The 22,323-nt window shown below is 43.4% G+C and overlaps 1 protein-coding gene across 1 annotated transcript; it reads right to left on the bottom strand.

Annotated features, from left to right (window-relative positions):
• Positions 1-1,317: 1,317 nt before the first annotated feature.
• LOC134198671 (fatty acyl-CoA reductase wat-like) lies at positions 1,318-12,286 on the bottom strand. Its single transcript, XM_004925923.5, has 11 exons — positions 12,094-12,286; positions 11,405-11,575; positions 10,203-10,293; positions 8,095-8,217; positions 7,175-7,299; positions 6,525-6,683; positions 6,280-6,389; positions 6,074-6,141; positions 5,340-5,532; positions 3,960-4,158; positions 1,318-1,809 (listed from the first exon to the last, which is right to left on the bottom strand). The coding sequence occupies exons 1-11, from the start codon at positions 12,108-12,110 to the stop codon at positions 1,455-1,457; spliced, it is 1,611 nt and encodes a 536-aa protein (XP_004925980.3). The 5' UTR covers positions 12,111-12,286; the 3' UTR covers positions 1,318-1,454.
• Between the last annotated feature and the right edge of the window lie 10,037 nt (positions 12,287-22,323).

The following is a 22,323-nucleotide window of genomic DNA, read 5'->3' as shown; positions in this document are numbered from 1 at the left end:
GCACAGAACAAAAGAGTTTTTAGAGCAAGAAAACATAGAATTATTAGATCATCCGCCGTACAGCCCCGACCTAAGCCCTAATGATTTCTATACTTTCCCTAAAATAAAGAATAAATTGCGTGGACAGAGATTTTCATCACCCGAAGAAGCTGTGGACGCCTACAAAACGGCCATTTGGAGACCCCAACTTCCGAATGGAATGGTCGCTTCAATGATTGGTTCCATCGTATGGAAAAATGTGTCAAATTTCGCGGAGAATACTTCGAAAAGCAATAAATACATTTTCAAATAGTAATGTTGTGTCACTTCGTTAATTCCCGAACTTTTCATTGCCGCCCTCGTACTATAGATTTCCGATGTCATAAAACTATGGAATACATATTAGGGAATCTGATGCGACTTCAATATGTATGACGTCATTTGGGGCCAACCCTTACGACAGCTACAGATACAATACAATATAATACAATACAATACACTTATAGGCAAAGATTATCCACGTTATGGGATATACGTTGTCGTATGCTGTTTGTTTCGCTGCGATTTTATTACATGTTCGTTCCAATTGAATTGTTCTCCAGTTGCACCCACCGACACAGCCCGCTGAGTTTTTGTCTGTTCTTCTCAGTGGGTCGCAATTCCGATCCGATGGTAGATTCAGTTGCAAACGACGTTAGCAAAATTACTGGTGGTAGGACCGCTTGTAAGTCCGCACGCGTAAGTACCACCGCCCTGCCTATTTCTGCCGTCAAGCACTAATGCGTTTCGGCTTGAAGTGTGGGGCAGCCGTTGTAACTATACTGAGACCTTAGAACTTATATCTCAAGGTGGGTGGCGCATTTACGTTTTAGATGTCTATGGGCTCCGGTAACCACTTAACACCAGGTGGGCTGAGAGCTCGTCCACCCATCTAAGCAATAAAAAAAGGTGGAACCAATTTTGTTCTCAAAATCTTTAACATTTATTGTTTTGAGAATAGAGAGGGCTTCATGTATGGAGTAGAGTGTGGGCGTAGCGGTGTTAGGGGGCGCCACCCTGGGTCCCTTCAATGAACCTGTCATATTTGTACCTTTTTTTTATTTTGACCGCGCACTTACTGGAGGACGCTGGGGTAATTTTTGGCGCTACACGCCCTAGAGACGCCTTTGTTAAAGAATTATACTAAACTCATATGACGGCGCGTAAATGGTATGCTCATCTATTTAATTGAGGATGTGAAGCCATTTTGGCGGGTCCCTAGGCAGTAATTCGAGAAGCGTGCCAAAGCAAAACGATTCATATAAGACGTAGCGGAAGGAGACCTTGAAAAAAAAAACATTTTTAATTGACAATATTTTAGGAGTTTTCTATCACATCGAATTTACAAAGTACATTTTAATGCAACATATAAAACCTACAAACCCAAGTACAAGTGTTACTTCGTAAGTGTCTGAGCGGCGCGGCGGCGTTCGTATTCAAATTACAGACATAAAAATTCTACAGGCGAGATATAACAAAGAAAACACGACTCCAAAGAACAGCGTATAAAAACTAATGTGCGCTATCTTCAGCCATCTCTGTTTCTTCATTCCATAGTCGCTGTCTTTGAGTCCGTCTTTCACGATGAACTTTCTCAAGCCGATGCACCAGATCAGCATATAGTGCGGCCAATCGATCTTCGAAATGTCAAAATTGAACAATATCCTGTCAGTTTTTGACATTTGGTTCAACATGGCCACGGTGTTGTCATCGACAAAATTCCACTGGTTCCTCAGGAAATAGCCGTACAACAAAGACATTTTGTATATCTTTTCATACATTTTAACGAATCTGTAATAACAAGAGACGTGATACAATAAAAATATGCATGTTTTATGTGAAATTCACCAGGGCTTTGTTAATACGCCTTAACACTAGTTATTACACATATTTTATAGATTTTGCGTGGGTTTTTTTCATTACACGCTGACACTATTGAGTCGCTTGTCACGTGAATGTCAGGCTCCATAACCACTAGACTGTGCAATTAGAATTTTTTTAGATTGTTAAATGTTGACAAATTGGTAGACTAAATTACGTCCCAACTCCAGCTGACGATTTTTTTTTGTTTTTTTTTCCTACCTATTCGCTGGTAGCCTAAGAGGCTATTACAGTTACGCTCGGACGGGTGGGTGAGCTCTCGGGCTCAAGCTAATAGAATTTACTAAGACTGGCTCTAGCAAGAGCAGTGCTTCGCTGAAACTACCACCGGATCGGAATCGTGACCCACTGAGAAGATCCGGCGAGAAGCTCAGTGGGCTGTGTAGAGTTAGTTCACTTGTCAAATCTTCGTCGTAGTCGACGAGTTCGACGAGGACCGTGACCGGTGCTTAAGAGGCCTAAAAACACCGAGAGTGAATCCGTGGGATCCGACCAGACTGGTCTCGAGCGACGGCCGCTTTGTGTTGCCCCATCGCAGTCGGATAAGTAATTAGCGGCGGCCACGATAAGAGGGTTTTCGGTGTCGCGCCGCTTTGTCGATGTAGACTTGACGGATATTTTTCGTGAAGACGAATACTTTTATAATACACTTGTATCTTGAGTCACGAAATAGACTTAGATAATATTAGATCAATAATATTAGATAAACAATTTCCAGCATAGCGCGCGGAGACAACGCATTTGAACCTTCTTTTTTTTTTTTTTTGGGGTAGAGGGCCGCACCTCCTACTACGAGGTCCTCGCGCAAAATGGGGGCGCCGGGTATGTGAGACTCAACGATCTGCATAGTGTTGTGAGCAGACCGCGGGCCCAAGGATTTTAGGGTCCACCCACTAAACGACTCCCCTGCACTCTTACACCCGAATTCCGATCCCCTCCGAGGTCAGAACCCGGATGAGGTAGGGGGGCTACCGCGGTCAACACTACAACCAGACGGCGCGGCTCACCCCAAGGACGCCCAGCCGACGGAGCCTTCGAGGCGAATCGAAGGCTCTGAAACGTCGGCCGTCTCGGTACGGCAGCCCGTCGGGCCGCCCAGACGGTGCCGCTGGTGTCCCGGAATGCCCCGCTGGACCAGAACCAGCCTGCCGGGTCGGGACGCGATACACCGTCGACCGGTCGCTCTATTCACTGCACGGCAGCGCGCTAGAGTGCTGGTAGCGCCGCGCGGCCTCACCCCCTCAGGTCGCCCCTTGACCTTCACCGGGGGGAGGCCGCCACCTACAGGGGCCGGGACGTACGGGCGTATTCCCGCCTCCGGCCCCCGGCTCGACGGCGACGGATCGGTGCGGAAAGGGAAGAGCTCTCCCTCTCTCGCTCCGCCGCCTCCTTCTGCGAGATGGTGGACTCGCAGAAGTCGAGCATCGCCTTCCAGGACGCGTCGCTGCCGAGCATCGTAGCCACGACGCGCGGCAGCGAGAGGTCCTCTCCTATGACCGCGACGAGGGCGGCGCGTTGCTCATCGAATCCAGAGCAACGCGCCAGTGTGTGTTCCGCTGTGTCATCCTCGTCGCGGTCAGCGCAGTGGTGGCATTGCGCCGTCGGTTCCCTTCCGGCTATCTTGTGCAAGTACCGGCCGAAACATCCGTGGCCGGTAAGCATCTGCGTCAGCCGGGAGGTGAGGCATCTGCGGTCGCGGCCCACCCAGTCCGCGAGAACCGGGCGGACCGCCTCGACGGTACGGAGGCCGGCCGACGGGTCCGCCAAGCGGCGAGACCACGCCTCCAGCACGGACCGCCGAGATTGGAGCCTCCGCGCTCGAACTACTCCTTCGCCGGGGCGCCCTTCCTCCCTAGAGCGGAGGTCGCTACGCCACTTGTAATCGGCAGCGAGCGCCTCCGCCTCCAGGTCCCAGGGTGGCGCCCCGGCGAACGCATTTGAACCTAATAAAAATGACACTTTCTTATCCAATATCAAAACTTTTGTTTGTTCTATTCTTTGGTGAGTTTAACCCAGCATTTAACTTTTAGTGTTTTATGCCTATACAAGTTAATACATACGACTTTATGCCCTCAGGACGCTTCATGGAGGTCACATTAAACACGAAGTCGGCTACATACGCAGGTATGTAATGCAGCAGCCATGTTAACAACCAGAATACAACATCGCTTCCGGTCTCAAAACCATAACAGTACCAAACGGCTTTCGGCGTAGCGTACTGTTTTGTGTTAGGATTTTTCAGGACATCGCACAAAAGATCTAAAAAAAGATAGCTTTATTGTTTTATTTATTTATTGCTTTGCTGGGTGGACGAGCTCACGGCCCACCTGGTGTGGTTACCGGAGCATAAATGCCGCCACCCACCTGATATGAGTTCTATGGTTTCAGTTTTTTACAGTACAACGCCTGCGCCACCCTTGAGACCAAAACGCATTACTGCTTCACGGCAGAAATAGGCAGGGTGGTGGTACCTACCCGTGCGGACACACAATGTAATTTTTATTTTTATTACGGGGAAGTCAATCGTGAACATTTGTTAAGTACGTATTTCATTACAAAAATTGATACCTGCCAGCGGGATTCGAACACCGGTGCATCGTTAGATACGAATGCATCGGACCTTTTATCCTTTAGGCCACGACGACTGCAAAATGTCAGTCAGAGGCGGCTTTAGTTAGAAAGATCCCATCCATCTTCCGTCCATGGTACAACTCGGATATCACTTAACGTATTCCTCTATATCTATCTCTTATATATTTTTAAAGAAGGAGGGATTACTGATGGCCCGGTGGCCTTTCCGGTTTCACCAGAACAGGTGGGCAAGCAAAGGCTCAGCCAGGAGAGGTGGAATTTACTAACAGCTGCCTTGGCGCCTTCAAAGGAAACCTAACAACTCAAGAGCAGCTGCTTCGCGAATGAATCTACTACCGGATCGGAACCGGGACCTGCTGAGAAGATCCGGCGAGAAACTCAGCGGGCTGATGCATGGGTTAGGTTGCACGTCGAACTCTTTGCCGAGTTCGTCGGTACGGTTACCGGGATCCCTAGGCCTGCTCCTAGTGTTAGAGCTGAAGGCGTCTAATGCAAGAGTTATTGAATCTGATAGATCCGTAAGGACGTGTCTAGGGCGTCGACGGTAACTGGCTAATGTGTGATCGGCAATAACATTTTTTACAATTTTTGTCGGTTTGTTCAGGCTAATCTTTGGAACGGCTGGACTGAGTTTGACGGGACTTTTACTGGCAGATAGCTTATGTAATAAGGAGTAACTTAAGCTACTTATATTTTAGAAACAATATGAAATTATTAAATGTCATTTTATTGCAAGAGGACAGATCGCAGTCTCGAAATTTCCGATTTAGTCCGTAATTTTCAGGATAGCAAACAAAAGTTCGATTGATGATTTGAGTCACGAAATAAAAAAATATGTGTAAACCTACTTTTCTCAAGTGTGCATCTGGAGTTGCTTATATTGTAAATCTTAGACTCTTTTTCATTATTTTTAAAACGTTTGTCGGTTTCCCACGCTGTCGCCAATACAGTGTTGTTGACGTAGTCCACAGGAGCTATCGCTATCATTATTTCACCTATTAAAACCACATGCGTCACGCCAAGGCCTACGCCTAAAATAATCTGAGAAAAAAAAACGCTGCATTAACTGTGGAGACTTTTTGGCGGGAACGCGAGGAGTGAAGTTGCGTGATTTGTCTTATTTTGTCTATTTAGTGTTTCTTTAGGTTTAAATGTGTAATAACGGTGGTTTATTAACTGTATAGTATCTGTGAAAGTGTACAAATGTAGGAAAATCATCATCTCCTTTCATTTCATTTCATTTCATGCCACGTTTCATATCAATCAACTTCATTTCATTTCATAATATCGTATTTCATATTTTTTAAAAAATCATTGAAATTACAATAAGACTTGACCGTTAGGGTAGAAGAATTCCGGAGAGGAGACCGTGGACCCGTAAATAGTGCCATGATGTAGGACGCCTAGTAACAATGTAAAGTAATGATACACGCAGTATAGTTCGCGTGGCGTGCTTTGGAAGACGCTTTTAATGATGATGACGAAATAGTTTCCAAGTTTAGCCACGTCGGAGATAGAGAAGAGATGTCAATCGTCCATCCGCATCAGCCTGTAACAGCTATTTTAGGCAGTCACAACTTACCCCGCTGGGACCAATCACCGAGCTCATATCCACCCATCCAGGTGTGGGTTCATTGAGCGTGCAGACAACTGAAAACGGAAAATATAATGGATTGCTTCGATCGTCACATAAGAGGTCCGGTGTTAAACTATACATGTGGCCAGTTACTACATATTTATATGTCTCGACTTTAGCTATTTCGGAAAGAAGAGCCCTTGAATACTTGCCTACGGGTGGCCTCACTATGGCCACAGGTAAAGCCTTGCCCATTGTACGCACGACATCCTCCGCTATGGCCTTCGTGAAGCAGTACGTGTTGGGCCAGTCCCTTATCAAACTGAAAACACGAATTCATTACACATGACCAATTTCAAACTACTGCTGCCTGGACGTGCCCTCACGACCCTCGGTCCCAGAGCTCTCATCCACCCAAGTGACCACTGCATGTGCTCACTTCGGCTCGTCTACTCACTCAGCAGTGATCGCGTTGAGTCTGCATTCTTCAACTGTCTCCGCGAGTTGTATCATGACTTCCGGAGGGACAGGGCTTTCATAGAATTTCTCCTCGATGGTGTGATTTATTCTGCTCTTTGTTGCATTGAAGAACGCAGTTGACACGTGTACGAAGGATCTAGAAGAAAAATGAAACAGATATTTAGTGTGCCTCGATTTCAAAGACGTCGTGGCTTAAAGAATAAGACGCCCGGTGGAATCCTGCAACCTCGAACCGATTTTATAATACGTAGGGTAGCCGTTGTAGCTACACTGAGACCTTAGAACTCATATCTCAAGGTAGGTAGCGGCATTTACGTTGTAGATGTCTATGGGCTCCGGTAACCACTTAACCCCAGTTGGGCTTTGAGCTCGTCCACCAATCTATGCAATTAATAGACATTCAAGAATGGCGTCCGCGTTAAAGGAGTAACATAGTGTAGCAAAAATCAAAAGCCACAAAAGTTGAGGTGTAACCACTTAACACCAGATGGATCGTGAGCTTTTCACCCATCAAATCACAAAATTTGGAAATTACATTCGATACAAACTTTTGTTTGAGAACAGAAGCAAAGTAAGCCTTAATTTACGAGGCCAGATTCGTTAATCAGAAAGAAGAAGAAAAAACACCTTAGATTTTTGCAGCATTTGGCCAATTCAAGGATCTCCCTGGTTCCTCTGACGTTAATGAATGTGGCCTTCTTTAGTGGCTCTTCGAACTTGGTCGTGGCGGCCACGTGGAATATCACATTCGCCTATAACGCACAATTAAAATTCATCTTTGTAGTTGATTTAACTTTTTTTTCCTACCTATTCTGGTAACCTCGATGGTCATACTAGATTCACCGGGCGAGTAGGTGACCTCACGGGGCTCGGTGAACGTTGCTAACACTGGCCCTAGCAAGAGCAGTGCTTCGCAGAATCTACCACCGGGTCGGAAACGCGACCTACTGAGAATATCCGGCGAAAAACTTAGTGGGCTGTGTCAGACTGTGTCTATAGGTCAGTTCGCTCGACGAATTCTTCGTCGTGATCGACGAATTCGACAAAGACGGTGACCGGTGCTTGAGAGTATGTGGGCTTAGTTGCACGTGGAGTAAGTGTGCTTTAAAGGCACCAAGTCTGGATCAGGAGGAGAAGTGTTGCGAGCGCCAAGCTTCAAGGGTAGGTTGACTTTAAGATGTTTAGCAGAAAAATCTGTCTACCCACTTTCTAATTCGGTTTTTTGCTGTTACCACTGGAACTTCATCACTAGCCCCGACTAATGTAAAAACTAGTACGTTTATTTATTTATTTATTTATGTTGCACCAACAAAGTGATCATCAATAAACGCATTGACAAATAGACAATAAGTACATGACAGATGCCATCTCAATTATTACTATAGGTACACTGTGCAATCGACAGTGCAATGAAAATACAATGAATAATTTTAAGAAATTTTAAAAGTGTTCTTTTTATACCGTACTTAAGCGAAAATTGTAGTAAGAATCCGTTAATTAATAGTGTGTGTAATGTAGCTTTGGAAGTTTAAGCCAATTCAAAATACCTCTTGCGCAAGCTTCATTCTGTCTTCGTTGTTCAGGCCGACGCCTAGTTCTGAGATGTCGCCTTCGACCGGTATCACTTTCCGAGCGAAATCTGGTTGTTGAGACCGTAAATTGTCGTATACCTTAAACAATAAATAAATGCTCAAGAGCCCTTCCAAGAAGAAGGAAATGTATAGTGTAGGTAATAAAAAATGGCCTTATATTTATAGAACTAATTCGATAGGAGCGTTCTTGGTTTATTTTATTTATATATCTGGGAAAATGGGCATCCATGCAACGCTTGATTTTTTTTTTTTCTTACCTAAGCTGATAGTCTTGAGAGGCTATTTCAGCGTTACCTTATCTATTAGGTGAGCTCACGGGACTCAAACCTGACGACGTTGCTAACACAAACCCTAGCAAGTGTCGTGCTTCGCAGAATCTACCACCGGATCAGAAACGCAACCCACTGAGAAGATCTAGCGAGAAACTCAGTGGGCTGTGTCTGTGGGTTTATTTACTCGTCGAGCCCTTCGTCGCAAGCGACGGGTTCAACGAGAACGATGGCCAGTTAGTTTGATACAAAAGCCCAGAGTCGCGATGATATGGTATTTACCGCCACCCACCTTAAGACACGAGAAAGAATTCTAGTATTACATTTACTGTCTTATCCATCAAACATCGAATTGCGCGGGAAAAGAAGTGAACAGATATTGCTACTACGAAGGAATGGAAAGCAAACTGTATCGTTGGAGTCGCCGTCCTAATGCTGGGCAGGGTTAGATAATTGGCGTAATGCTGGAAAAATTAAGAGAATTAAAAGTATTCCATTTTAATCCAGATTAAATAAGTCGAAGCGCAAAAATTATATACGTTTAGCTGCCGTGGAACGTAAAAACTGAACTTGGGCGTATTGTAAAATGGTGGCTGACAACACTATCGGGTTGCTAATGTCAGTTGAGTAAGTTGAGTTTGAATGGGAATTTAAAAGTGACATTAAGCGATTTAACCCATAGATAATACACATAATATAACCTCACTTTAGGACTAATGAATGACAGTCCAGTACTCGTATTACCAGTACGTATTAGTATTACCATAATATTTGGTACGGACGTGATGCCAACGTCGCTCTCTTGCAGTACTATAATAATATAATCTATTTCCATCCGATCGATGCGTGTAGATTTTAATAAGATTCATGAATTGAATGTAATTCGTGAATTTCATGTAATTATTTTTCTTTACACTGACAAAGACACTGAATTTAATCTGACTGAGTGACACTTCGCTTGCTGCTTGTGCTTGCGTTCAAAATGCATGTGTTTTGATTTTTCTTCGATTTATTTTACTTTAAACAATAACGTTTCATACTACGACTGAAAACCATTGTGTGAATTGTGGTTTTAACCTGACCGAGATTTAAAACCGTGTATATGCTCTCCTGTGCTATTTTTAGATGATTTGCTAATTGTGTATGAAGATGAAGAAAATATAGAAAAAGTATGTGTGTTTTTATATCCTAATAGGAATAGGATAAAAATACATTAGGAAATCTTAAACCTTAAGAAAAGAAAAGTTCTTGAAGTATCTCACAATCCGACACTTATTTTAAATAGAAAATTAACCTCAAAACGAATTTTTATTTTTATTATATTTTTTATAATAGTGGCGTCAATTTCAATATATTTTTTAGATGTCCAATACATTTAAGAATTTGAATCAGTCCATTTTTATAGTAATATTTGATGTCCATCTTGGACCCAGCACACTATGGAGAGTGGGGATTCCCCTTTGCTCCCTTGCATTATTATAGATTTTAATAATATTTTTTGTTTAATCATTCTAAATATACTTGAAGATTGCAGAGACAGAGCTATTTCCGTGAATAACCACGGACAACGACCTGTTTGGTAATGAGAGCGCACACTACCAGCTAATATATTAAAATAAGTATTGAGATTATAGAATTTTGTCTTAGTTTAATCCTGATTGTGGGTTAATGTGTTACAACGACATCTAGTTTGGTAAAGGTGTGCCATTGACAGCTTTCAAGTGTTCAGTTTTTAAAATACACTATAGATGGCGCTGTAACAAAAATAATGGTTCATTAAAAAAACGTACTAACAGGATCTTTAAATTGTAACTGGAGCCTTTCTTCCATAGACAGTCCCTTTTTCGATCGTATCAATATGTAAATCCGCTTAACATCGCACGATCTGAAACAGGCAACGCGTTGAGCTGGTTTTTGAAGGGGCTGACAGTGGAAGAATTAGATCTGATGAATCTTTGAAGAGATCTTGAGAAACTCTACAGAGATTTTTGCTATTCGCGCTGGATATCGGGTCGGTCCATAGCCCTTAGAGCGCGAATCGTCGATATCGAATAAGTCGTCGTGGCCTAAAGGATAAGACGTCCGGTGCATTCGTATGTAGCGATCACAGATCATAGAAACACAACTTGTTTCTATGATCTGTGGTAGCGAGGCACCGGTGTTCGAATCTCAGGCGGGTACCAATTTTCCTAATGAAATACGTACTCAACAAATGTTCATGATTGACTTCCACTGTGAACGAATAACATCGTGTACTAAAAATCAAACCCACAAAATTATAATTTGCATATTTACTGGTAGGTACCACCACCCTGCATATTTCTGCCGTGAAGCAGTGGCGGGTAGCGCATTTAAGTCGTAGATGTCTATGGGCTCCAGTAACCACTTAACATCAGGTGGATTCTGAGCTCGTCCATCCAACTAAGCAATAAATAATAAAAAATCGAAATCAAATCGATAGATCGAATACAGAAACAAAAAAACTAGAAATCTGTGGACTGAAAGACTTTTGTGTTCGTAAAAACATATCCGGTTGTTTCCATTACCTTGCTTCGGCCTTAGAGCACACGAGACGCGTACAAGTACTCAGTGGCACCGAACACTAAATGCTTTAATTGAAGTGCTGGCTTCATCGAGAATCAGAACAGAAACTCGTGCCGAAGCGAGAAAGGCACTGAAGTGAACGATGGTTCGCGGGATTTACAATATTCAGGGAACCCGCGACACGTCTGAGACCCGCCATCACGAGACATTGCCGCTATTACATTGGGGCTATAGGCAGTACACTTCCAGAGACCGTTTCTGCCACGTACCATCCCACTCCAGAATCAATGCCCCGTGGTATTCCCTCAACGCTATCATATGCCCTTTTTAAAGCTTGGAAAGAGCTCTCAGTGTCTTGCCTGTACTCTCAGTATTACAAACTATTTGTCAACGGAATATCAACTTTACGAATCTGATTTGAGATGTAAGTTGTTTGTGGCACCACCGATCACCTTAGAAGCTTCTCTATGAGTTGTTTCCCGATGAAGCCCGTGCCTCCAGTGATCAGCGCTGTGGTTCCCGCGTAGAACTGCCGCACAGCCGACTCGCCGCGGAGCGCTTCCTCCTCCAGCGCCTTCTGACGCGAGACCTGCTCGATCTCCAACGCTAAAGCGCTGTCCATTCTGAAAGTAATAGGAATTTATATTTTAAAATGCCAGTTTTGTTCTTTGCACAAGCTAATCTGCCAGTCCTCATTCGAGGTCATTAGCGGTCCCTTGAGACGCCCCAACTCACCTGTCTAGAATACCCCTGACCGCAAGTTTTCTATTGAATATGTAAGAGATCCCCACCGCCCCATGGCTCATCTGGGCTAGTAGCTATAGCATATTGAAGGGTAGTTCCCCTTACCCGCGGGATTCGAACGCCAGTGCAACGCTCAACACGAATACACCGGACGTCTTATCCTTTAGGCCACGACGACTTCGAATTTATTTATGATTTACCAAGACATTGTTGTACATCCGTTTAATGCAAAATTGACGTCAAAATAAATAATAATGCTTAAAAAAAATATTTCTTTTGCACTACATTTTGCCCTACCTACCTAACTGGTAGAGAAAGCCTTAGACTTAACGCTTTGAGGTAGTTAATAGATCAAAAATAAAAATGATTGTTTAAATTATTATAATTTTTCCCATACCTATTCGCTGGTAGCATAAGGGACTATTCAGGTACGATCGGACGGGTAGCTGAGGTCTCGGGTTCAACTCGACAGAATTTGCTAACACTAGCCCATAGCAAGAGCAGTGCTTCGCCGAAACCACCACCGGATCGGAATCGCGACCCAATGAGAAGATCCAGCGAAAGACTCCGTGGGCATTATTATATACAAATATATTCAACAAAGGTTAATGTTGATGGCGACCTTTTTAAAACTGCCCTCAGTCCGTGCGGTGTACTTAAGTATCATTTACTTAGGTTTTTAATTAAAATCAATTTAATAATTTAATGTCCAATTTCTTCTACTTTGTCTGCACCTTATCCCGCTATGTGGGGTCGGCACAGCGAATGTTTGTCTTCCCTTTCTCCTCTATCAGCCATCATCTCAACACTCACTCCTCTCTCTCTCTTATCGTCATTCACACACTCCATCCATGTCTTCTTCGGTCGACCACTTCTCCCTCTACCTTGCTCTACCATTTCCATACATCTCCTAGTCACATTCATCGAATGTCGAATTTAATGTGTTCAATTTGGTAAAACCCACTTTTTTTTAAACCATTAATGTGATTGGTGTTATGGCGTATTAAAGTTATTTTTGGGTCAGAAGTTGATCGCATACGAGGCCCCCGCGTCTAGGGGGCACGCGGGGACTTTGTTGGGACACTGCTTCGCGTGGGAGTGTGGGACTGCCAAACACTAGCGGCCACCCACGAAACGACTCATCTGCAAACGTCCAATTCCCGCCGGCCAATAAATGAAGTACAATATATTCGATAGGTGAAAGGCTATTTGCTTTAAGCGGCATTTTTGCAACATTACAGAGGGAGAGCCATCGAAAATTTAAATTTGGAAAAAATATCATAACAAGCAAAACTTCATCAGCTATTTGAAATTCAATTAACAACATCGGAATGCTGATACCAAATAAAACGTACCTTTAATCGCAAAGATAAATGTCACGTGTTAAGCGAATTGTCGTTAAAATTAAATAGCCTTTCACCCCACGATATTACTATGTGCGAAGCGAAAGCGCTAGTGGATCTAGTGGATGGGAGTGGCAACTACTCGTGAAACATCGGCTCACTTCGGGCTGTGTGCTTCGGCAGAGTCGAGGTGTCATCGCTCGGGTCGAATCGAAACCATAGACCTACATAGTAGGGACACGACATATTGTTCTATACGTACAATTGCTTATATAAATAGCACCCACTTTGAAGGCACACACATAAACATATATCTATCTCGTTCTTACTCAGCACTTTAACTCGCAGGAAAACAGTATAACAGTATTTCAGTGCGTACATAAAATGAAACATATACGTAAATGTCTAATGAGGCCGAAAATCCGCCATGTTTAGCGCACCAAATGTCATTGTCACGTCAGTTCGGCCGTCTGTTTTGGGTTGTACATTATTTATTGACTTTGATATCGATTTAATATGATTGCTAATATAAAATTTCTTATTTTATCATGCTTAAAACATACAAAAATAATAATTAAAACATAATAATATTTTATAGGATCTTAAGAAAGTCAATGCCCCAAAACTATTATCTATATATATTTAAATTTATTATGGAGCCCTCATCCGAAAAATCGGACACCATTTAACATTCGGAATCTATTGATCATGACACTAATCATAAATACCTCTTTAAAATATGTCATAAAAACATATTTAGACATTCTGTTTAGATATTTCGGGAAAAAGGCTACCGACAAAATCTCTTCGGAACTATTTAAATAAAAAAGTTTTATTCCGCAGTGTGTAAAACACTATTGTAAATTCGTTAAATATTTAATAATTAAGTTATTTTAGAGAGGAAGTCACAATAAATGATGTTTGTAATTAATAATAATAATAAATAAATGTTCCGTAGGTGTCACGCGGTCCCTTGATAAGTTTAAAATTTGAATCACTCAAGTGAGAGTGATTGAATTGAGGGTGAATTCTTGTTTAAATATAATCTGAATCTCGGAAACGGCTCCAACGATTTTCATGAAATTTAGTAGTCGGGGGCGATAAATCAATCTAGCTACGATTTATTTTCAGAAAATGTTGTTTTATTCGTGTTTTCAATAATCAACTCTTCCCGACATCTATTGGCGAATAATAATACTATTTTTCTTAATTGAGGGCAACTAACCGCTTTAAAGACACAGCAAGACGGCGTTATCAAAAAAAAAAAAAAACGAGCATCATCTAGTTATTAATTAAACTAGCTTTTGCCCGCGACTTCGTCCGCGTGGAATAGTTACTTTGGCATAACGCTAAATTGTACCCGCCTCTTCATTTACGTAGAAAGTGAAAATATTTTTGAATAATACTCGTAGAATGTTAAGGAGCTATATAAGGAACCTGAATCACGTTTTTTAACCCACTTCAAAAGAGGAAGTTATCAATTCGACCATATTTTTTTATCTATGTATGTCACCGATTCCCCGAGAATGCTTGAACCGATCCTGACAATTCTTTTTTCTTTTTTTTTGTTCGAAAGGGTACACTTCCTGAATGGTCTTGTAATCATCAAGCTCTGATGATGTGATCCTGGAGAAATCCAGAAAAATCTATAATTGTCAAAGCCTATATTGAAACGCTGATGGGTGTTTCAATATTGTAATGATTAACGTATTTATTTGGATAGGGATTAATATCATCTATATAAAAACACCTTCACAAATAATGCTTTATTTTAGAACAAATTTGGTTAGCATAAAAAACGTTCCGTGCTGGAGTCATGGTCCAGACGGCTGGCTAATCCTTCAGCTGGTCGTAGGACTGTCGAGGCGATTCACCCGGTCCTTGTGGATTGGGTGAATCGTGACAGAGGACGCCTCACTTTCCGGCTCACGCAGGTGCTCACTGGGCATGGTTATTTCGGTGACTTCCTGCACCGGATCACAGCCGAGCCGACGACAGAGTGCCACCATTGTGGTTGCGACTTGGACACGGCAGAGCATACGCTCGGCGCCTGCCCCGCATGGGAGGGGTGGCGCCGTGTCCTCGTCGCTAAAATAGGAACCGACTTGTCGTTGCCAAGTGTTGTGGCATCGATGCTCGGCGAGGATGAGTCGTAGAAGGCGATGTTCGACTTCTGCGAGTGCACCATCTCGCAGAAGGAGGCGGCGGGGTGCGTGAGAGACGCACAATCCCGCCGCCGTCGAGCGGGGGCCAGGGAGGCGGATCTCGCCCAAGCCCTGGCCCTCTAAGTGTTTCGGGTCCCCCTCACATGACGGTCTGCGGACCGGCGAGGGGGACCTAAGAAGACGACGTGCAAGCTGCTCTGCACGCGTTTTATGCAAGAGCATCCGGGTGATGGAAGGCTGGCTATCCTCGACCCACGCTGCTTCTGGCCCAGCGGGGTATTCCGTAGGGTAACCCACTCTAACCGGCGCCATCTAGGCGGGCTTCGGACAGTCTGCCGACCGAGAGGGCTGGTGGTCGAGGCGCCGACGAACGCCAGTCCGGCGTCCCGAGGGGGAGGGTGATGGGAGAGATGTGCTCCGCACTAAACGCTTCACTTTTCCCCCTTTGTCTTTTCATGAGTTCTGTCTCATGCGAGGTTTGGACGTTGGTTGTTGAGCGACAGGAGGTTTTAGTCAGTTCAACTCTGACATAAAAAACGTTATAGTGAGCAAACCTTTAAATATAGACATATGCTGTCGCGGACTTTTTTTAGATCTTTTAAAGGGGAACAATTCTGTCATACATTATTTTAGCGAAACTTTAACCGCTTCTGCAGCGCACGCAGCGGAAGCTCTCAAAAGGGAAAATAAACCCAGATTTTGAAACATTCTTTATTGGTGCTCCGCTTGTATTGGTCTGAGCGTGATGTTATATAGCCTATAGCCTTCCTTAATAAATGAGCTATCTAACACTGAAGAAGAATTTTTTAAATCGGACCATTAGTTCCTGAGATTAGCGCGTTCAAACAAACAAACAAACAAACAAACAAACAAACAAACAAACAAACAAACTCTTCAGCTTTATAATATTAAGTATAGATAAAACAGAGAAACAAATAACATAATTCAATTTAGTTTATTTTGGCTCTACGGGGACGATATACGCCATATTTAAATTATGTGACCGGACGAACCTTTGACATCCGTGACCGCGAAGTCTGTTAATTATTCGAAAAAATCGTATATTTTAATTAATTAACGATAATAAAACGTAATAAACAATACACACATTAAAACATAATAAAAACATAACAATGTTTAAAACATACTAAAAAAATGTATGCAAAAACCAGCCTATCCCTATTTCCACCTATAGATAACAGATGCTATTGTAAACATTATTTTTGCGCGTATTGTTTTTGCCTACGAAGCAGTGTAAAAGTAAGTTCAAGCCTCATTATGTCCATACTAACTATGGTAAGCTTAAGTCACTTTTGCGCTGACGGCCTAAATTGGGATCACGGCGTATAAAATAAAACTATTCTATTGCATTGCACTTTTGTTGTACTCTTCGAAAATCTTCTGTGTTATTATAATTAAAAATTAACTGACATCTTTTTTACGCCTTGCTCATTCAATGAAACTAAATTTTAAGTCTATTATCCTATGCATTCAACTGTCTTCGGCATCTTCCTTCTCTCTGTCATTCTCTTTTCCATTTCCTACCGTTTTCTCTCGCTCACACTTTAACGCTTTGTTCCCACTGAAGTATAGGTCTATGTTTGTTCCACATCTTTATCAGATATTATGTTTATGATACGTTCCATTCTGACCAATCCTTCATAAATAATATTAATTTTTTTTTTCATTTATAACGTAATAAAACAATTATTATTAAATCCAAGACAAAAGTCCCCGACCTAGGTCGATCATAGTGAAATTTGGTAGCAGGCGTCTGCGTGACAATTTTTTGGCGTCGGTAATCAAGTACAACCGTAACAGCCCTAAAGATAAGCTCAACACTAGCCATCTTGGTATCGGAGGCAATAAGAAGGATCCCATCTACGTAACCGAGCACCTCACGCCAGAAACTAAACGGCTTCATGCCGCGGACCGGCGCGTGGCGTACCGACTGAATTATAAATTCGTCTGGGTCCGGGACGGGAAGGTCTTCCTCAGAAAGAGTGAAACTACGAGGTACGTGCATGCTCGCAGTGAGGAAACTTTTAAGTCGCTAACTTAGTGATCAATCGCTTGGCTTCCAGCTCAGCTTTGCTTAATAGTTTTGTGTTTAATAATTTCTTAATTCCCAATTTATTTTATACTTTTTTATTTTGTGTTAAATTGATTTGTCACTTATTTAATCCTTTTTTTTCTTCTTTTTTTTTGCATTCGAGTTTATTATACATACATATTATTATTATAGATATTTTAATGATACAAATTTACTACCAAAATGTACGTGGACTGAGAACCAAAACTTCTGACTTTTTTTTTTAGCAGGGTTGCTTGTGATAATTACGACATAGACGTGATTACTGAAACATGGTGTGACTTTTTTTTTTTTCCTACCTATGCTGATAGCCTTGAGAGGCTATTTCAGCGTACCCTAGCTTGTGTAGGTGAGCTCGCGGGGCTCAAACCGGAGAATTGCTAACACCGCCCTAGCAAGAGCAGTGCTTCGCAGAATCTACCACCGGATCGGAAGCGCGACCCACTGAGAAGATCCGGCGAGAAACTCAGTGGGCTGTGTCTGTGGGTTTATTCGCTCGTCGAGCCCTTCGTCGCAAGCGACGGGTTCGACGAGGACGGTGACCGGTGCTTGTATTGCCTAAAAGCACCGTTAATGGATCAGGAGGATCCGTGATGACGTGCTTTGGGCGACGTCGACGGTTTACCAAACGGTCTACAGGATCGGGTATGTAGTTTCCGGCGGCCACGACAAGAGGGTTCTCATGTCGTGCCATCTTCTCAAAGTGGCGCAGCGATGCCGACTGTAGATACTTACTGACGGGGTCGAGCTCCAGGTCATCGTGGAGGTCCACGTTCCTCTGGAACCAAGGCGCTCCGACGGCTATCCTGCAGAATCGGGATTGTATAACCTGAAGGGGTTTCAAGTTGGTGCGGGCCGCGTGAGCGAACACTACGCTTGCATACGTCATGACGGGGCGTATGCAAGTTTTGTAGAGGGTTACCTTGTTACGGAGGGACAGTTTGCTTCGTCTACAAAGCATTGGGTAGAGTCGTCCTAGTATAAACGCGGCGCGATCGCGTACCGTTTTTACGTGGGGACGGAATGTCATCCCTCTGTCGAGGGTGACGCCTAGGTATTTGACCTTCAGGGCCCACGGTATGGGCTGGTCAAAGAGAGTTATGGGGCTAAGGGCGGAGGTGTTTACGCGCCTATTGGGGAGTGGGGTGCTCGAAGTGGTATTCGGAGGGCGACCCCTTTTGAATAGCACCGCTGTGCTTTTCGTGGGGTTGATGTCAATTCGCCACTTCCGGAACCACTGTCCCATGGTGGTTACTGCGGTCTGGAGTCGCCGATGAAGCAACATCTTCCTACACGAGTAGTAGATAGCCGTGTCATCGGCGAAGAGCGCTAGATGGGTCTCCAGAGACCGGGGTATATCGTTGATATACAAGCTAAATAGTAACGGGGAGAGTGCGGAGCCTTGCGGGACTCCGGCTGTCAGATGACGGGGACGAGAACGAGTTCCCTCTACTCGATATCAAAACGAACGGTTCGACAAGAAGTCTCGTATGATGAGCACGAGTCTGTCTGGCACTCCCATGTTGTACAGTTTGTAGATCAAACCGTTGTGCCAGACTTTGTCGAACGCCTTCGCTACATCGAAGAAGAGGGCGCCGGTCGGGATTTGTTTACGCCTATTTAGCCCTATTAAGATGTTCTCCGTGAGGCGGTGCACTTGTTGTACGCACGAGTGTTTGGCGCGGAATCCAAACTGCTCGTCTATTAGAATTTTATTCGCGGTAACGAAGTCCCAGAGGCGTTTCTGAAGGAGCCGTTCGTAAATTTAGGATTGGGGTGGAAGTTTGGGAAGGTGGGGCCCCACTGGGTTGTGAGTGCCACAACAAGCGGTGATCGCAGTGGGGGGAAGTCTTTAAAAAGACTGTTTTGCACGCCGAATAAAATGAATAAATTTAATAATATGGGATGAGTGAATGATAATGTGAAGTTGGCGTTTCGAATGCACAACTCAAGTTCAAACTGTTTTCACAACTCAAGGTCGCTACGCCAGCGACAGTGCGTCAGGAATGCACAACCATGCCGCGATCGGTGCGACAACGACAATGTTGGACAACTCGAAACACACGTTCGCGACGGCAGCGACAATTTTTTGTAAAAACGCGTCCGGACTGACTGGCGATGCAATCGGAACTGTTATGGTGTGACGGCAGCGTCTTCGATTCCCATTCCGATAGAGGCACCCGTCACGTGCGGACGTGCTCATCGACCATTCGATCGCCCGGCCTTTGTTCGCCCGGCTTTTGTTAGCCCGGCCATTGTTCGCGCGGCCTGTGTTCGTGCTAAATCTGCCGACCAAGTGTTTTTCCTGGAAGTTTTTATTTGTTTTGTTTCTTTTTGTTATTTCTGTGTTCGTGGTACATTTGCCGACAAACTGTTTTCCTGGAAGTGTTTATTTGTTTTGTTTCTTTTTGTTATTTCTGTTTTGTTCTGTTTTTTCTTTGTTCTGTAGTAATCACGCCGCATCGCCACCTTCGTTCAATAGAACCGCTCAGGTCCGAGAAGTTGGGGCCTCGCCGCAAGGCGAGTGTTTTCAAGACCCGAGGCCGCCCCACTTGGGCACTCAGCCCGGACTCTACCCCGTCTCCTCAGGATACCACTGAAGCCATAGACATCTTAATGTCACACATCACCTCGACATTAGATAGGTCATCGAAACAAGTTGTAGCGGAGACTTCCTTCACCGCTTCAAATTGCCCGACGATATTAGGGAACTCCTTAGAGCTAACAACGCCTCGATACGCGCCTACGATAGGTATCCTACCGTGGATAATCGTATTCGAATGCGTGCCCTACAACGCGACGTAAAGTCTCGCATCGCCGAAGTCCGAGATGCCAGATGGTCTGATTTCTTAGAAGGACTCGCGCCCTCCCAAAGGTCTTACTTACTACCGCTTAGCTCGTACTCTCAAATCGGATACGGTAGTAACTATGCCCCCCCTCGTAGGCCCCTCAGGCCGACTCGCGGCGTTCGATGATGACGAAAAAGCAGAGCTGCTGGCCTATACATTGCAAACCCAGTGCACGCCCAGCACTCAATCCGTGGACCCTGTTCATGTAGAATTAGTAGACAGTGAGGTAGAACGCAGAGTCTCCTTGCCACCCTCGGATGCGTTACCACCCGTTACCCCGATGAAAGTTAAAGACTTGATCAAAGACCTACGTCCTCGCAAGGCTCTGTTACACACTACTCTACAAAGCAGCTTTGCCCGAATCAGCTCGTTTACGAGCTCACTGTTTTTCCATTAGAGTCATCATTTTTAGCTTTCATGTAAAATCAAATCGTATTGAAAACCAGTTAGAATCTGGGAGCCGTCGCGAGCATACATAAGTTAGAATCTGGGAGCCGTCGCGAGCATACATAAGTTAGAATCTGGAAGCCGTCGCGAGCATACATAAATTTGAGAAGTCAACAATAGTGTTGTAAAATTGTGAAGTCTAATAAAAGACAGTTTAGTCGTGAAAAGTTTTTGTGTTTTTTTTTAAAAAGAAGTTTGAGAAAGGCCGTGTAACAAATTGGTGTCAGAAGTGGGATACCAGAGAAGAAATCTGAGACAGACCGTCAAAGATTCTGGTATCTCGAATCCGAGCCATCAACTTCAAGAACGACCGACAGTAAGCCTTGCCCTAAAGACAAGCCTGCGTCTAAACACAACTTCAAGAACGACCGACAGTAAGTCTTGCCCTAAGGACAAGCCTGCGTCTAAACACAACTCAAGAGGACGACGGTAAGCCTCCGCTGTTAAGCGTGAGCCCGCTCCAGCCGCGACGTGACGCACAGAGACGACAGTCCAGCTGCTTCTCCAATTCTAACTCACCCACCATCAATCAGCATCCAGAACATAACTACCAGCATCCTGCTCCTGACGAGGCAATGCGGTACGGCGTGCTTCTGTGAGTGCTCTACACTTCAAATTCTCCGAAAAATTTCAAAGTTCTTTAATCTTAATTTTAATTTTCTAAATTTATATTTAATTCTAACCTGTATTTCAAGTGCTATTTTTGTATTCCAATTTTATCCAGCACATCATAATTCAAATCTAAATGTCAGTCAAATCGGAATCTTCAAAGAAAGGCGAAATGACGGACAAAATTACCTTATCCTTTTTAACCAAATTCATCAAAACTTATAATGGGGACAGAGAATCACTCCCCGCGTTTTTAACTAATTGTGACAATGCAATGTCCTTAGCTAGTTCGGATCAACAACCCGTCTTATGTAAATTTATTATCTCACAATTAGAAGGAAAAGCCCAAGTCGCATGTAGTCTAAAAACGTTTACTAAGTGGACGGAACTAAAAAACTTTTTAAGATCAACCTTTGGAGAGAAAAAACACTCCATTCATTTACTTTCTGATTTGCAACATTGTAAACAATTATTAAATGAGGATGTTACTAAATTTTCTTTAAGAATTGAACAAATATTAACGCGTATTCATTCTAACATTCATTATAGTTGTAAGGACGAAAGGGAGCTTCTAGGCAGAACCGCAGCCATGGAGGATCTTGCCCTTAACACATTTTTATTGGGATTAAATCCATCACTATCTAATATAGTTCGTTGTAAAAATCCAACAACCCTCAGTGACGCCATACAATATGCCATTGATGAGGAAAAAATATTCAATTTATACAAAATTAACACAAAATCCCAAAAACAATGTTCGGTCTGTAACAAAGCGGGCCATACTTCCACAGAATGTTTTAAAAATAAAAAACCTTTTACAAAAAACGTTTTCCAAATTCATCATCAAAATAATTTTAATAAAAATCAAAAACCTAATTCAAATAATTCTTATATTAAAACGTGTAATTATTGTAAAAGAACCGGTCACACGATTACGGAATGTCGCAAGCGTCAATTTAACGAGAATCGCCGCGAAAACGCAAATTCCGCGCAAAACGATAACTCATATATTAGGTCTCATGTTGCACCTGCGCAACCGTGTGAACAAGAAAATTTAAACTAAATCGGATTTCGTTGCCGTGTCCTTCGAAATCCAATCAAAATCATAAAGACACGACTTAT

This window comes from Bombyx mori, chromosome 23 (assembly GCF_030269925.1).
Source record: "Bombyx mori chromosome 23, ASM3026992v2".
NCBI lineage: Eukaryota > Metazoa > Arthropoda > Insecta > Lepidoptera > Bombycidae > Bombyx > Bombyx mori.
Note: the sequence above shows the minus strand (reverse complement) of the source record. Positions and strands in the feature narration are given on the sequence as shown.

Coding starts and splice junctions, on each gene's coding strand:
- LOC134198671 (XM_004925923.5), bottom strand. Junction 8,218..10,202: donor AGTTACAATTTAAAGATCCT/GTTAGTACGTTT, acceptor TTATTGTTTAAG/GTATACGACAATTTACGGTC. Junction 4,159..5,339: donor CAGATGCACACTTGAGAAAA/GTAGGTTTACAC, acceptor ATCTTTTTTTAG/ATCTTTTGTGCGATGTCCTG.